A 16,910-nucleotide genomic window follows, 5' to 3' on the forward strand; every position below is an offset into this window, starting at 1 on the left:
TCCTATTCCAAGTCGCACTTCTTGAAGTAAAACTTACCTAAAGTATCCCGTCTCCCTTTGCACCTAATTCCCACATTGAACCAAATCTCCAAATGTACTGACACACTCAGGGTGAAGTGTCCCCTCACTGACTGCATCCCTTTCTTGAGTTAAAGAGGGATTTTATTCCTCGCTTGTCCTGAAACCATAAAATCCTGCCTGAGGTCAATGGACCTTTCTATGGTCTGCCCTTCACCCGCTCTGATCCCCATGGTGGGCAGGTCGGTAAAATTCCAGCCTGTGTTTGTTTAGCTGCTAATCACATGGATATTAAAACACCCGTACACGCTCACACATTAGAAATGAGAAAGAAGCAAGTCCAAAAATATATATATGTTTTAAATATACGAATCAGTCCTTGATTTGTCCATCAGGAGTAGATGATGAAATGTTGCAGGCATTTGAAATTTGAGATTCCAGTAATGCTGACTTCAGCAGTTGCATATTTGGTTTTGAGATTTCAGGATTCTGCAGTTCAGCTGAGAAATTTTCCTTCTTCCTTTGCATCTGTGGCTTTGCTGATTCAGCTTGTTCCCACAATCAAAAGGAGAGTGAGACTTTTTTTAACCTGTCAAACCAAGCGTGATTGCTGTTATCTTTTCTTGTCTCTGTGTCACACATTCTGACACACCCAGCACTAGTCCACCCATCAAATTTTACTGCTGGATTTTTGTCCCAGATCCTTTTGTGTATTCCTGGAGGGAAAAACCCACAGCACAGGTCTAGGGCATAACTTACAGGATATAGTTCCTGCTGAGATGATAACCAACTTCCATTATCTTGCCAGGAGATGACAATCCACTTTGCGTGACTTCTTCCTTGGAAATGCCTATCTGAGAAAGGGCCTGACATTCTACAGATGGAATATCAGGCCCTATATTAATATTACCCAAATAGGAACCACTCAGACAGTCACTGAATTTTACGTTCTCAGAATTTACATTCTTAGGGCCCGTTTTTACCATATTCATTCTAAGTGCTGAATCTGGGCGTAATGCAGATCCGACTTAGAAACCTGCTTTCAGGCGCCCCCATACGCACTCAGCCTGAAAAAAACATCTCCAGTGCCATTCGCGCTGTGGGCGGGGCTTAGCGCGGGCCAAAACGATCGGAGCTCTGAACTGCGCATGTGCAGTTGGAAAAAAATGTGAAAAAGCGCGTCCGTGTCAGATCACTCACGGGCCGCAGAAAGCGGAGAAAGCAGCCCGGGAGCGACAAGCGGGAGTGATGGCCTCCACACACATCGCTGTCCCCCTTATCCACCCATCCCCATGACCCACACACATTGCTGTCCCCCTTATCCACCCCCCCGCTACCCGCACACATCACTGTCCCCCTTATCCACCCCCCACTACCCACAGAAATCACTGTCCCCCTTACCCAGCCCCCCACTACCCACACACATCACTGTCCCCCTTATACATTCCCCCACTACCTGCACACATCGCTGTCCCCCTTATCCATCCTCCCCACTACCCACAGAAATCACTGTCCCTCTTATCCACCCCCCCCACTACCCAGACTGATTGCCAACTCTGGCCCCCCTCCCCCTCCACCGAATGCCCGCAGAGTGGCAGCGGACCTCCCTGCCCCCGCCCCCCCCCCCCCACCGGAGATCCATCTGACCCCCCCCCCCCCCACCGGAGATCCATCTGCCCCCCCCTCCCCACCAGTGAGCGTTTTGGCCTCACTACCTCTCCCCCCAGACAATGGCCTGGCCTCACTCACCCCTCCCCTCCCACCAGTCAATGATCTGGCCTCACTCATCCCCCCCCCCCCCAGAGAATGGTCTGGCCTCACTCACCGCCTCCCCCTCCCCGCCCCAGAGGAACATCTGACCCACCTCCTCCTCCCTCCCCACCAGACGACGATCAGCCCTCCCCCCCCCCACCACCAGACAATGATCAGCCCTCCCCCCCTCCCCCCCCCCTCCCCCCCCCCCCCCCCCCCCCCCCCGCCAGAGATACATCTGACCCGCCTCCTCCTCCTCCCCCTCCCAACCAGACAACGATCAGGCCTCACTCCCCTCCCCCCCCCCCCCCCCAACCAGAGAATGATCTGACCTGCCTCCCTCTTCCCCCCCACCACTGATCTGAGTCAGAGAGCTGTTGGAAGCACTGAACGCACTCTTCAGCAGCTGGAGCGCCCGATTCAGACTTTTATTTAGCAGGTCCATTACGGCGCGGTTCCGGATTGGCAAACGCGGTGATAAAGGGGGAAATGCTGATAAAGTTGGGCGGGCAGTTCATTAATTCAATTTAAACGCATGCAAATTGAATCGCCGCCATTCCCGGGTTTCGGTAAAGTGGCAATCTGCACGGACACGGGCGCAGATCCCGTTAATGGCCTCACACCCGACTTTACCACATTTTCGTGCCCGAAAACGGGTGTGACGCAATGGTAAAATCGGGCCCTTAAATCTTCTTTGGCTTTTTAAAAACACATGTTTTCTTTAAAAGTCCAATAGATCCGTATATAATTTGCAGTTTTGCTCCACAATCATGATCCAAATGACAATAATTAATGCCTACAAATGAATTTCTCTTGTCCACAAAGTGAACAGCTGTAAGCAATGTCCCCTTTTAAATATAGTTGTTGCGCACAACCAGTTGTTTATTGGGCAGTCCCTTTAAATTCTTCTGCAAGTCTGAGATGTGTTATGTATCGCAGGAGTATTTTTCAGGCTGCTGTACAGCCCCAAATCCATGTAACATAGCAGAACGTTGATTGGATGTACTGAATTTCATCCATCGAGAATGTGATTTATTTAAAGTTGTAAAAATTACAATTTTTTATTCATAACATTTCTTCATACTTCTCCATTCTGTTGCTTTTTTTCCTTAATGCATTTTTCCCACCATTTATTTTTTAACTTTAACTTTTTAACATGACTGATATTAAATACACCCACTCTAATTCATCCTCCCTCTTACCCTTTCTTTATTTCTCAATCCTTTAATCTAATCAATTATGGTGATACGTACTTTTTTCCATTGTCCATCAAGGTCCCAGATAACTTATTGCCGTCTCTGCACTGTTAATAGTTTACACAATCAACAACAAAGGCCAAACCTAGGCCAGTAGAAGTAAAACGATTTGAGGGAGAAACTGAGAAATTTAAAAGGGCTGAACCCAGGCCAGCAGAAGTAAATAGAATCAAAATAGACCTTGTGAGGGTTGATGTGGTTAAAGAGAAGCCACTTAAGTTTATAAATGCTGAAAGCAGGTCAACCAGAAAGAAGTCTGTGAGGGACCTGTAAAGGTTAAAATGGGTGAAGGAAGAGAGCAAGTGATTTATTTAGTACACACCTTCATGTCAGAGTTCAATGGGGATAGGGGAAGTTTCCAACTAGACAAGAAAGGGTGAGTGTGATGCCCACTCAGTTGAAGAGCCACAGTGGAGCACAGCAGAAGCTGAACATCTCTTTAAGGGGCAGTAGTCTTCCAGGAGACGGGGAAAAGTTTAAGGAAATGCTCATTTCCAAAGCAAAGAGGGAAGAGAAAGGAACCTATCCCAAAGCAGACAATACCTGTGGAGATCACAAGGGGAATAGCAGTGAAAGTCAGCCAAGATTATACACTGGTGAACAAAACAAAAGACCTAGTTTTAAACCTCAACTAGCCCAACAATGTTAATGGAAAATACACCAAAAGTGAAGTGCCAGATGACAGTCCAGAATTCATACAGGAAGCAGAAATAAAATCATAGCTTCTACTGACCTCCTAGAAATCAGATTTGTAAAAGTGCCTGGGTTTGAACTAATAAATTCACAGGTTATAAAGGTGGATAGCAAGGAGTTAGAACCAATCGGGATAAACTGGGCTAGCAATCAGGAAAACTTGCATACTAAGAACCTGATCTATGCTAAGCAGCATGAAAGCAGAGCCAATAAGAGGTACAGAATACTTTTTTTATTCATTTGTGGGTGGTGAGCTGCCTTCTGGAACAACTGAGTGATTTGCTAGGTAATTTCAGTTGAGAGTCAACCACATTGCTGTGACTCTAGAGCCACATGTAGGCAGATTTCCTTCCCCAAAGGACATAGGTGAACAAGATGGGTTTTCCAACAATCGACAACAGTTCCATGGTCATCAGTAGATTCTTAATTCCAAATATTTTTTATTGAATTCAAATTCCACCATCTACCATGGCACGATTCGAACCCAGGTCCCCAGAACATTAGCTGAGCTACTGGATTAATAGTTTAGCGATAATATCACTGGGCCATCGTCTCCCTCACCTACACGTAATCAAGAGTGGTTTGGCTATTCCTGGCAATTTGGGAGCTAACAGCCATGCAAAACAACCAAACCCCTTAGGCTATATTTAAACTGAGGTTACAGCAGAGAAAAGTCACAGCATCTGTCTTGCCAAAAAAACCAAACTCAGAACACCGATGCAAATCTAATCTGTTCAACTGAAGAAAAGTTTTGTTTGTAACCAACCACCTGTAAAGAAAAAGCAATATTTTAAAAAAGCATGTTATTTTTAAAGACAAGAAAAGACAGTGGCTAAAGATGACTACCACAAATCACCTGATGTCGGGTATTGCCAGTGATCAGTTTATGGAAATTCCCAATGTGGGATACAATTCAGACGTTCCACAGCAGGTCCTTCTCTGAAATTTCAAACCTAAGGATGTCAAGAATCACTTCAAAGGGACTTCCTAAAATGTAGTGGACCTACATTTACATTTCTATGAGGCTATTTCTCCAGTGAAGACGTCTGCCAGACCAGTTGTTGTATGGAAATATGTCTTCCTATCTCATCAAGATGGATGATGCCCCATTCAGGGGGTTAATGACTGGGCCATTACGGAAATCAACCTCTCACCCCCCTATCCCCACCCCCACTCCCACCCTGGCCAACTCTGCCTTGAAAAGCAATATCATTTCATACGTCAGAACATCTTCTGGAATCAGCATGGGGAAAGAGAGACTATGTCATGGAGGTAACCATTTTGGGAATTTCTTTAATACAGCATACACAAAAGGCTTTTGACAAGGCCTCAGAAGTTGAATTGTGAAAAAGATGTGAATGGGTTAGTAGGAGCTCCCTTCTTTCGTCTCCCAAATTAAGACTCTATCTCTTGCAGATTTAAGCTCCCCACATAGAGATAGTGACTTTTCCTTCGAAAAAAAATGTGTGTGCATTATAGTCCAATGTGATCTAACCTTGTGTTATCTTACACCCTGAGAAAGCTGTCAGACTTGTTTCTTTGGAATCAATACAGATAGAGGGGCACAGACAGGCATTTCTGCAGCCACAAGCAAGACTCTAGAATGGAGTGTTGCCTCCCTGGTGCCAGGATCTTGGATGTCTCTAAGCGGGTACACGGCATCCTGAAACGGGAGAGTAAACAGACAGATGTCATTGTCTACATTGGCACTAATGACATAGGCAGGAAGTGGGAAGAAGTCCTGCAAAGACAATTCAAGGAGTTAAGTCGGGAGCTAAAAAGCAGGACCACGAGGGTAGTAATCTCAGGATTACTCCCCATGCCACGTGCTAGTGAGGCTTGAAACAGGGAGATAGTACAGTTAAACACGTGGCTAAAGAGCTGGTGTAGGAGGGACGGCTTTAGATAAATGGATCACTGGAATGTCTTCTGGGAAAGGTGGGATCTGTACAAAAAGGACGGGTTACACCTGAGCTGCAGGGGTACCAATATCCTGGGTGGGAGATTTGCTAGTGCTGTTCGGAAGGGTTTAAACTAGTGTGGCAGGGGGTGGGAACCGGAACAGCAGGCCTGTAAGTGTAGAGACTGGGGGAAAAAGAGACTGGGATAAACATAGCACAGAGTAAGAGCAGGCAGAGGGAAGCCGCAGAGCACAGCGGGACTGTAGATCTGGAGTGCATTTGCTTCAATGCAAGAAATATAACAGGTAAAACAGATGAACTGAGAGCCTGGATTACTGCATGGAATTATGATGTAATTGCAATTACGGACACATGGTTAAAGGAAGGACAGAACTAGCAGCTTAACTTTCCGGAATATCGTTGTTTTGGACAGGAGAGAAGGAGAAACAAAAGAAGCAGGGGAGTTGCATTGCTGATAAGGGCGGCACGGTAGCACAGTGGTTAGCACTGCTGCTTCACAGCTCCAGGGTCCCGGGTTCGATTCCCGGCTCAGGTCACTGTCTGTGTGGAGTTTGCACATTCTCCTCGTGTCTGCGTGGGTTTCCTCCGGGTGCTCCGGTTTCCTCCCACAGTCCAAAGATGTGCGGGTTAGGTTGATTGGCCAGGTTAAAAATTGCCCCTTAGAGTCCTGGGATGCGTGGGTTAGAGGGATTGGCGGGTAAATATGTGGGGGTGGGGCCTGGGTGGGACTCGATGGGCTGAATGGCCTCCTTCTGCACTGTGGGGTTTCTATGACATCTATGATTTCAGATCACAGCTGTGTTGAAGGAGGACCCACTGGAGGGATCGTGTAGTGAGACATTATGGGTGGAGCTCAGGAATAAGAAGGGTGAAATCACAATGTTGGGAGTGTATTATAGACCTCCCAACAGCCTGCAGGAGACAGCGGAGCAGTTGTGTAGTCAGATACTGAAAAGGTGTGAAAAAAGCAGTGCAGTTGTGATAGGTGACTTTAACTTCCCCCATATTGACTGGGAATCCCTTAGAGCCAGGGGATCGGATGGAGATCAATTTGTTTGATGTGTCCAGGATGACTTTTTGATACACTATATTGACAATCCAGCCAGGGAGGGGGCCATGCTAGACTTGGTATTGGGGAATGAGCCATTGGGCCAGCTGATCGATGTTTCAGTGGGGAAGCATTTTGGGCTTAACGACCATAATTTCATAAGATTTCCGTAGTCATGGATAAGGACAAGAGTGGCCCTCGGGTGAAGGTGCTTAATTGGCCAAGACCAATTACATCCAAATTAGACAGGAATTGGGGAATTGGATTGGGAGTGGCTATTTGAGGGCAAATCCACATCTGACATGTGGGAGACTTTTAATGGCCAGTTGATTAATGTGTAAGACAGGCATGTCCCTGCAAAAATGAAGGATGGAAATGGCAAGATTTGGGAACCGTGGGTGACAAGGGAAATTGTAAGCTTAGTCAAAAGGAAAAAGGAAGAATACGATAGATCTAGGCATCTAAAAAGTGATGAAGCCTTGAGGGGTACAGTGAAAGTAGGAAGGAACTTAAATGTGGAGTTAGGAGGGCTAAAAGGGGCCATGAAATGTCTTTAGCAAACAGGTTCAAGGAGAATCACAAAGCTTTTTATGCATATATTAGGTGCAAGAGGGTAGCAAGAGAAAGAATAGGCCCACTCAAGGACAATGGAGGGAAGTTATGCGTGGAACCACAGGAAGTGGGTGAAATCCTTAATGAGTACTTTGTATCGAATTCACCAAGCAGAACGACATTACGGATGTTGAGGTCAAGGATAGGTGTGTGAACGCTCTTGAGAACGTCAATATATTAAAGGAGGAAGTGTTGAGTATCCTAGATTGCAATAAGATAGACAAGTCCCTCGGGCCAGATGGCACCTATCCCAGTTTACTGCGGGAGGCAAAGGAGAGAAATAGCTGGGGCCTTAGCAGATATCTTCACATCCTCTTTGACCGCAGGTGAGGTTCCAGAGGACTGGAGAATAACCAGTGTTGTTCCCTTGTTTTAAGAAAGGAAACAGGGATAATCCAGGAAATTATAGACCAGTGAGCCTAACATCAGTGTGGGGAAACATTTGGATAAGATACTGTGGGACAGAATATATGCACATTTGGAGGAAAATGTACTAGTTAGTGACAGGTAGCATGGTTTTGTATGGGGAAGGTCATGTCTCACCAACTTGATTGAGTGTTTTGAACAGGGGACAAAGAAAATGGCCTAGAAACATAGAAACTGGAAACAGGAGTAGGCCATTCGACCCTGATCATCGAATTCAATATCCTGATAGCCCCCTTCCCCCAATATCCCTTGATTCCTTTAGCCCCAAGAGCTATATCTAATATCTTCTTGAAATCAGACAACGTTTTGGTCTCAACTACATTCTGTGGTAGTGAATTCCACACATTCACCACCCTCTGGGTGAAGAAATTTCTCCTCACCTCAGTTCTAAAAGGTTTACCCCTTATCCTCAAACTATGACCCCTAGTTCTGGATTCCCCCACCATTGGGAACTTTCTTTCTGAATCTACCCTGTCTAACCCTCTTAGAATTTTATAAATATCTATGAGATACCCTCTCACTTTTCCAAACTCCGGTGAATATAATCCTAACCAACTTAGTTTCTCCTCATATGACAGACCTGCCAGGGTCTGTCATATGAGGATCAGTCTGGTAAACCTTTGCTGTATTCCCTCTATAGCAAGGACATCCATCCTCAGATATGGATACCGAAACTGTACACACTACTCCAGATGTGGCCTCACCAATGCCTTATGCAGTTGCAGTGAAACATCCCTATCTCTATACTCAAATCCTCTCCGTATAAAGGCCGACATACCATTTGCCTTCTTTACTGCCTGCTGTACCTGCACGCTTACTTTCTGTGACTGATGGACAAGGAGTCCAAGGTCTCATTGAGCATCCATCTTTCTCAGTTTATACCCATTCAAGTAATAATCTGTCTTTCTGTTATTGCTAGTGGATAACCTCACATTTATCCACATTATACTGCATCTGCCATGCAGATGCCCACACACTCAGCCAGTCCAAATCACACTGAAACATCTCTGCATCCTCCTCACAGCTCACCCTCCCACCTAACTTTGTATCATTTGCAAATTTGAAGATAATACATTCAGCTCCCTCTTCCAAATTATTAATATATAATGTGAACAGTCGGGGTCCCAGTACAGATCCCTGCAGAACCCCACTTGTCACTGACTGCCAATCAGAAAAAGACCCATTTATGCCAATTCTTTGCTTCCTATCTGCTAACCAGCTTTCTATCCATCTCAAGACATTACCTGCAATCCCATGTGCTTTAACTTTCCATAGTAGTCTGTTATGTGAGACCTTGTCGAAAGCCTTCTGAAAGTCTAAATAAACCGCATCCACTGGTTCTCCTCAGTCAACTCTATTAGTTACATCCTCAAAAAGGTCCAATAGAATTGTCAAGCATGATTTCCCTTTTGAAAATCCATGCTGATTTTGTCTGATTATACCACTGCCTTCAAAATGCCGAGTTATGAAATCCTTGATGATAGACTCGAGCAACTTCCCCAGTTCCGACGTTAGGCTCACTGCTCTATAGTTCCCTGTTCCACTCTACCTCTCTTTTTGACTCGCGGGCTTACATTAGCTACCCTCAAATCTGTAAGAACTTTTCCAGGGCCCAAAGAATTTTGGAAAATAATCACCAATGGATCTACTATTTCTCGGGCCACTTTCTTAAGTACTCTGGGATGAAGATTATCAGGAGATTTATCTACCTTTATCTGCCATCAATTTCCCCAAAATCATTTCTCTACTAATGCTGATTTCCTTCAGCTCCTCACTAAAACATGTTTCTCTCAGCACTTCTGGTACATTATTCATGTCATTCTTTGTGAAGACTGAAGCAAGGTACAAATTTAAAGCCAGAGCCATTTTGTTATTCCCCGTTATGAATTTTCCACTTTCTGACTGTAAGGGGCCTACATTTGTTTTTATCAATCTTTTTCTCTTTACATATCTATGGAAATTTTTACTGTCAGTTTTTATCTTCTCCGCTAGCTTACTATCATACTGTATTTTTCCCTTCTTAATCAATCCTTTGGTCCTCCTTTTCTGAATTTTAACTTGCTCCCAATCCTCAGGCCTATTGCTTTTTCTTAAAATTTATATGCTTCTTCCTTGAATCTGATGCTATCTCTAATTTCCCTTGTAAGTTATGGTTTGGCCACAATTCCCTTATAACTCTTGCGCCAAACAGGAATAAACAACTTCTGGAGTTCACCTATTCATTTTTTAAATGCCTGCCATTGCCTGTCCACTGTCTTTCCTTTCAGTAATGTTTCCCAGTCCATCATGACCAATTCATGCCTCATACCATCATAGTTACCTTTATTGAGTTTCGGGACCCTGGTCTCAGAATCAACTACAGCATTATCCACCTTGACAAAGAATTCTACTATATTATGGTCACTCATCCCCAAGGCTTCTCTCACAACTAAATTGCCAACTAATCCTTTCTCATTGCACAACACCCAGTCCAAGATGGCCTGCTCCCTTGTTGGTTCCTCAATGTATTTCTCCAGAAAACCATCCCGTATACACTCCAGAGATTCCTCCTCTATTGTACTGTGACGAATTTGACTCTCTCAATCTATATTGATTGATGAGGGAAGAGCTGTGGATGTAGTTTATATGGACTTTAGTAAGGTGTTACAGGTTCCACATGGCACTACACATCTCACATGGCAGACTGGTACAAAAACTAGGTGGGCTGGCTAGATGAATACAGAACTGGCTTGGTTATAGAAGACAGAGGGTAGTGGTGGAGTGATGTTTTTTTAGAATGAAAATCTGTAGCTGGTGGTGTTCTGCAGGGATCAGTGCTAGGACCTCTGTTGTTTATAGTATATATAAATGATTTGGAGGAAAATGTGGGTGGTCTGATTCATAAGTTTGCAGATGACACAAAGATTGGCGGAGTTGCTGATAATGCCAACTATTGCCAGAGGATGCAAGAGGATATATATAGATTGGAGATTTGGGCCCAGAATGGCAGATGGAGATTAATCTGGACAAATGCAAGGTGATTCATTTTGGAGGATCAAATTTAGGTATGGATTATACGGTAAATGGCAGAACTCTTTGGAACATTAACATACAGAGGGATCTGGGCGTGCATGTCCACAGTTCCCTGAAAGTGGCAACACAGGTGGCTAAGTTGATTAAGAAGACATGTGGCATGCTTGCCTTCATCAGCCAGGGCATTGAGTACAGGAGTTGGGAGATCATGTTGCAGGTATACAAAACCTTGGTTAGGTCGCATTTGGAGTATTGCATGCAGTTCCGGTCACCACATTATCAGAAGGCCATGGAAGCTTTGGAGTGAGTGCAAAGAAGGTTCACCATGATGTTGCCTGGTCTCGAGGGTGTTGGCTATGAGGAGAGATTGAATAAACTAGGATTGTTTTCACTGGAAAGATGGAGGCTGAGGGGAGACCTGATAGAGGTCTACAAAATTATGAGAGGCATAGACAGGGTGGCTAGTCAGAGGATTTTTCCAAGGGTGGAAGTGTCAATTACAAGGGTGCACAGGTTCAAGGTGAGAGGGGGAAAGTTTAAGGGAGATGTGCAGGGATGCTTTTCACGTAGAGAGTGGTGGGTTCCTGGAACGTGCTTCCAGAGGATGTGGTGGAAGCAGGCACATTAGCAACATTTAAGAGGCATCTGGATGGGTACATGAATAGGGAGGAAATGGAGGGATACGGACCGAGTAAGGGCAGAAGGTTTTTTTGGTTAGGGCATCATGATCGGCACAAGTTTGGAGGGCCCAAGGTAAGGGCCTGTTCCTGTGCCGAACATTTCTTTGTTCTATAAACGGCTAAACACAGACACTGAGTAAAATACCTTCATCCTTCTACATTTACAACAAACCCTGTTACCATCAGACTTGGGGTAGGATAGGGGAGTCATCCTCACCCCACCCTCACTTGGTTCTAAATTTTGAAATCAATTTTGAAATCAATTTTATTGTTTAATTATTTTCAAAGAACAGAACATGCAGAAATGTGAGTGGAAGAATTACCATGTTAGTATAAGTACCGTGCTCATTTTAAGAAAAACTTGGGTTTTTAGAACTCAGTAATAGAGATTTTCAGAGTGAAAGTTGGTCATCAGGGAGTTGGAAGAATTCACTGACACATGGGCCAGCTCAGCAATAGGGATGCATTGTGAGAAGAGCAGTAAGAGAATACTGGATGAGAGATATTACTTTTATCAGATGTAAGTAAATGGTGCTGTGAAGAAAACATCTATAGAACTGAATATCAGGTGCAGAGTATACCAGGTGATCAATTCGAAACCACTTATTTTGATCCACTGTCCAAGATGAATTTCTACTCTCAAGGATTTTACTCCCTGGAATAGGTAAAGTTCCTACAGATAAATATCTTAAATGGAATTTGTCCTTTGGCAATTATTTGCAACAAAAGTGCTTCAACTGATAATTCACAATAGCAATTTACGAATTGCTTAAAAAAAGGAAGAACATCCTGACTGGCAGATTGTGCCTCAGCATATATCCCTGGCAGGGAACCTATCCCAGTAAAACCATTTGTTGGGAAATTGCAGGCTCATTCCCCACAATTTCCCATCCCAAAGTTTGCTTTTCGCAACGGGAGGCAGTGCACTGTTGGCCAGTGGCAGGTTCTCCTGGTTCCACCTCTGTGGGATTTCCCATTAAGTGCACTCCACGCCACCAGGAAATCCACTGTGAACAGCTGGAAAGTTTTGACCCTAATCGTTGATTTTAATACAAATATTATTTTTAACAGAAGAAAAAAATCGGGAAATCTTACCCATGATCTCCAACACGTCCTAAGTATTTATAAGTTTATGATCTAATAACAAATGTTTGTACTCTTTTAGGCAAGACTTACAAAGCAACAGAATGAATTCAAGATTGTTCTTAAACAATTAGAAGACTCTCTTCTAGCTCGACTCTCAGAGGCTTCTGGAAATTTCCTTGGTGATACAGCTCTGGTAGAGAACCTAGAGACAACTAAACACACTGCAACTGAAATAGAACAGAAGGTGAGCTACTTAGTGTTAAATTTTGTACTATATTCATCAATTATTTTCATTATTTGGAAACAAAATCTGCTGTGATCAGAATTCCTCAACTCATTAGGTGGACTTTTTCCAGAAATCGGCAAAGGCTGATGGCAAGTGGGAAAAGTGGTATTGTGACCACCAACGGCGATGGCGGGTTTTCGGTCTGTATTATCTGGCACTTAAGCAAAAACAAATTGAGCCCATGGGATTCATGCCGGTTCAATGGTGGGCAGCCTCTGATTTGTCTATCCCACCATCACCTCAATGTGTTAATCATGGGGTTGCTGCATTCAAAGGCTGCCCCAGCATTCATAACCCACATCTGCTTGGTCGATGATAACAGATGGCTATAGGAAGGCTTCCAACAAGTTCTCAGATGCCTCACTAAACAGACTGCTGGATGCAGTGAAAGTGCGCATGATGTCCTGTACCTTCACACAGGCAGAAGACAGTCAAGCTGGGACACCAACCCAGCATGGGAGGCATTGGAATTGATGGTAAATGCCAATGTCCTGTCGAGGAGGACAGGCATCCGGTGCCTAAAAATGATGAATGATCTCCTCTATCCTGCCAGGGTAAGTCACACTTCTCATCATTCTCAACTCTCACACCCATTACACACCCATTACACATCCACAGGGAGCTTATTTACTGCTAGCCCATGAGACAGTACTATTCACTCTCCATACACATCTTCACCTCCGCTATGGGTTGTGTTCTCATCACCTCACTGCTCCCACTCACCATTCACACGTGCCAGGCATCCTTATTATCTGCCCTGGCATTCGTCTTGTCTTCATGTAGGACAAGCTGAAACATAATAAAGAGGAGCGATCCCAAAATACCTGAGATTAAAATTCTCACCGACTTCGAGGAAAGCACCCTTCAATTGGCCAAGGAGGAAGTCCTGTGCTGATGGTGAGGTGGATAACAATAAACCATGTGAGAATCCAGCACAACATCATCAATCACACAACACTGATGTGGGTCGTGTCTCCTGCATTTAAAGGATCCTTCTATGCAGTAATGAAATCTCCTTTCTTTTGCAGGCACCTCAGGGTAGCAGCCCAGGCTGTCCACCAGCTAGGTCCAAGACGGCTTGAGACCAGCATAGATGATTTCTTCAATGTCGAGATTGGAACATCATCACAGCTTTCACCCACGCCCTCCACCAGTGCAGAGACACAGACGCCGGTGGGACTTAGAGAAACCTCAGGGCCACAATCTGATGGGCACATCACATTTTCACAGGATGGAAGAGTTCTAATGGTTTCTGTCTGAGGAGATAGGGCTGACACTCCAACGTAACTAGGTCAATACAGCAAGGCTGGCAGCCAGTGTGGAGACCTTGGTGTCCTGCACTGCTGCTAGACATGCACTTCATGGTTCATGGTGCAGGCACTTGTGGGATCCACAAATGCCAATACCAGGGCCACAGGGATTCTTGGCTTACTCCAACTGCCCCTCTATTCCAAGGAGGAAACCAGGGTCCTTCAGGCATACATGGGGAGGAGGATCAGCAGATATACAACACGGGGTCATCAACCCAGATAACTCCAAAAGTGTGCCATCCATCCTAATCCTCTCTTTCTGTGATTGCCTCTTCCCCAGATCCACAGGCCGAGAAGGTGACACTGCCAAATAGCAGGGCCCTAAAGCAGGATGTGACCCTTCAGGTATCGACCCTGCAGAGGCCGCATGCCAATGCCATCAGATAACAGGGTGTGGCAGATTATAGGCTGCCTCCGCCTCCACCTCCACTTCCACTGTGAATGTTGTAGATGCACCAAGATGGCAGCGTTAGAAAGATTAAGAAGGTCTAGTTGGACAGCGTGGACACTGGTGTAAAATACTTGCAAACAGTGTTCACCTCTGTAATTAAACTCTTATTGATCACACACTTTCTATGTCTCCTTATTCTGATCACCTGTGTTTCTGTAGTGCTGACCTGCAAACTGGATTCCTGCACTAGAAAAAGCAGAGTGCTCAGTCCAAGTCTTCTTCCATGTGCCTTGTGCAAGGTTTCCAGCACATTGCTGACATTCCTCCATAGTTACCTAACATATAACTCATGCCTGTTTCTCTTAGGGAATGAGGATGTCTCCTACAATGTACAGGGCAAGCATCACTCATTCCAGTCATTGTTCATTTGTGCTCGCTGAACGGCGGCTGCCCTCTCTATCCCATATGCCTCAGCTTCCAGTGACACTGAACCTCAAGGGGACAGCTCATGAAGGATGATGTTAGATCAGGAGAGTTAAACCTTCACCGTTACATTGCCATGATGTTTTTTATTCATTTGTAGGATACGGGCGTCGCTGGTTGGCCAGAATTTATTGCCCATCGCTAGTTCCCCAAGAGCAGTTGAGAGTCAACCACATTGCTGTGGCTCTGGAGTTATAAGGACAGCAAATTTCCTTCCCTAAAGGACATTAATCATTAAGAGCAAGTGAACTGTCATCAACCATAAAGAGTCAAACATTCACAAAAGCTGAGAGTGTGATAACTTAAAGGATTGGCGACCACCAAGTTTAGTAACTAAGCAAATTATTTATTGTAATGAATAAACTATGTACGGAGTACAAGAAAAGTGCTACTGACCAGTTTGACTCCAGTCTCAGATTGACTGGGAAAGCCTATGCTCAACTGCAGGATTAGCACGCTTTGGCCTGATTGGCCAATTGGGTCATATGACACTCTAAAACCACGCACCTAAAAGGGGCTCAATAGGACATTGCTCCCCCTTTATGTCCCTTATTACAATGTACAAACAAAATTAAACTGTTTCTAACAAAACAACATAAGCTCAGTCTGTCAGGGTACTTTCTCTTCCTTTGGGAGTGACTTAGGTCCTGTACATAGACAGGTGGTATCTCCACAGCAGAGGTAGCTTCAGTTTGACTTTCAGAAATTGGACTCTTAACTTGTAAAGGTGCATCAATGCTTTTTACTTCTTCAGTTCCCACAGGAACATTGCTTGGCCCTTCCTCAGATTGACTTGCTTCTATAATTCTTTCACTCTGTAATATAGTAGAAAGTGTGGCGACCCACCAAATGGCAACACGATAGCACAGTGGTTAACATTGCTGCCTCACAGCTCCAGGGACCCAAGTTCAATTCTGGCCTTGGGTGACTGTCTGTGTGGAGTTTGCATGTTCTCCCCGTGTCTATGTGGGTTTCCTCCGGGTGCTCTGGTTTCCTCCCACAGTCCAAAGATGTGCAGCAAGGTGGATTGGCCACATTACATTGTCCCTTAGTGTTCAAAGATGTGCAGGTTAGGTGGATTAGCCATTGTAAATGTGTAGGGTTACGGGGTTAGAGCAGGGAGGTGGTTGGGCCAGGGTAAAATGCTCTTTCAAAGAGTCAGCACAGACACGTGAGCCAACTGGCCTGCTTCTGCACTATTGGGATTATATGAATTCTACAAATAACTATTTACAAAATAAGAATGATGTTACCAATTTCTTTGACTCCTTAACCTAGTATGCCTGGGATTTGCACACTTTGGCCTGATTTGTCAAATGGGTCACATTCCCCACCGAACCGAACCTCTTAAAGGGGCTCGCTACTACATTCATCTCCCTTCAAGTTCCTTATTAACACATACCAACAAATCTATTTGCAATCTAACACAATAAATGAATTCTTTAGCACAGTCCATTATAAAGTCCGTCTATCAGGGAATTTCCTATCCTTTTTGGAGCAACACAAGTTCAACAGGAGGTGGCTAACAGTAGGGGCAGATTCAGTTTCATTTCCTGAAACCTGACTTCCCATTTGCAAAGATGTATCAGTACAGACAACTTTTCCAGTTCCCACTGGAACACTCCTAGACCCTTCCTCAGGCTGACTTGTTTCCATTCTGCTTTCAACCACAACAACATCACTGATGGATGTATTCAGAGCAGACAGCTCCACTGGTTCTCCATGTGACTCTCTTCTAGATCAAGTGATCTAGATGTTTCTTCAGTCTTGAACTTCTTTACCTTGAACTTCGACTTCATATGATACCGGGCTCGTCCTGGTCTTGACAACACCTGGGAGCCAACTTTGACCTATCCCAAAGTTTTTAGCATACACTAGATCATTCACTTTAAATATTCTCTTAGGCTTTGTAGAATCATGAGGCGGAATTTTACG

The 16,910-nt window shown here is 44.6% G+C and overlaps 1 protein-coding gene across 1 annotated transcript in view; it reads left to right on the forward strand.

Moving 5' to 3' along the window:
* The window catches only part of LOC144501720 (dynein axonemal heavy chain 17-like), an 832,067-nt gene that overhangs the window by 676,135 nt on the left and 139,022 nt on the right, over positions 1 to 16,910 (forward strand). The window contains exon 67 of the mRNA XM_078225682.1: positions 12,585 to 12,749. Within this exon, the coding sequence (XP_078081808.1) occupies positions 12,585 to 12,749 (165 nt within the window). The remainder of the gene's footprint in view (positions 1 to 12,584; positions 12,750 to 16,910) is intronic.

The sequence above is a fragment of the Mustelus asterias genome, chromosome 12 (genome assembly GCF_964213995.1).
Source record: "Mustelus asterias chromosome 12, sMusAst1.hap1.1, whole genome shotgun sequence".
Classification (NCBI taxonomy): Eukaryota; Metazoa; Chordata; class Chondrichthyes; order Carcharhiniformes; family Triakidae; genus Mustelus; species Mustelus asterias.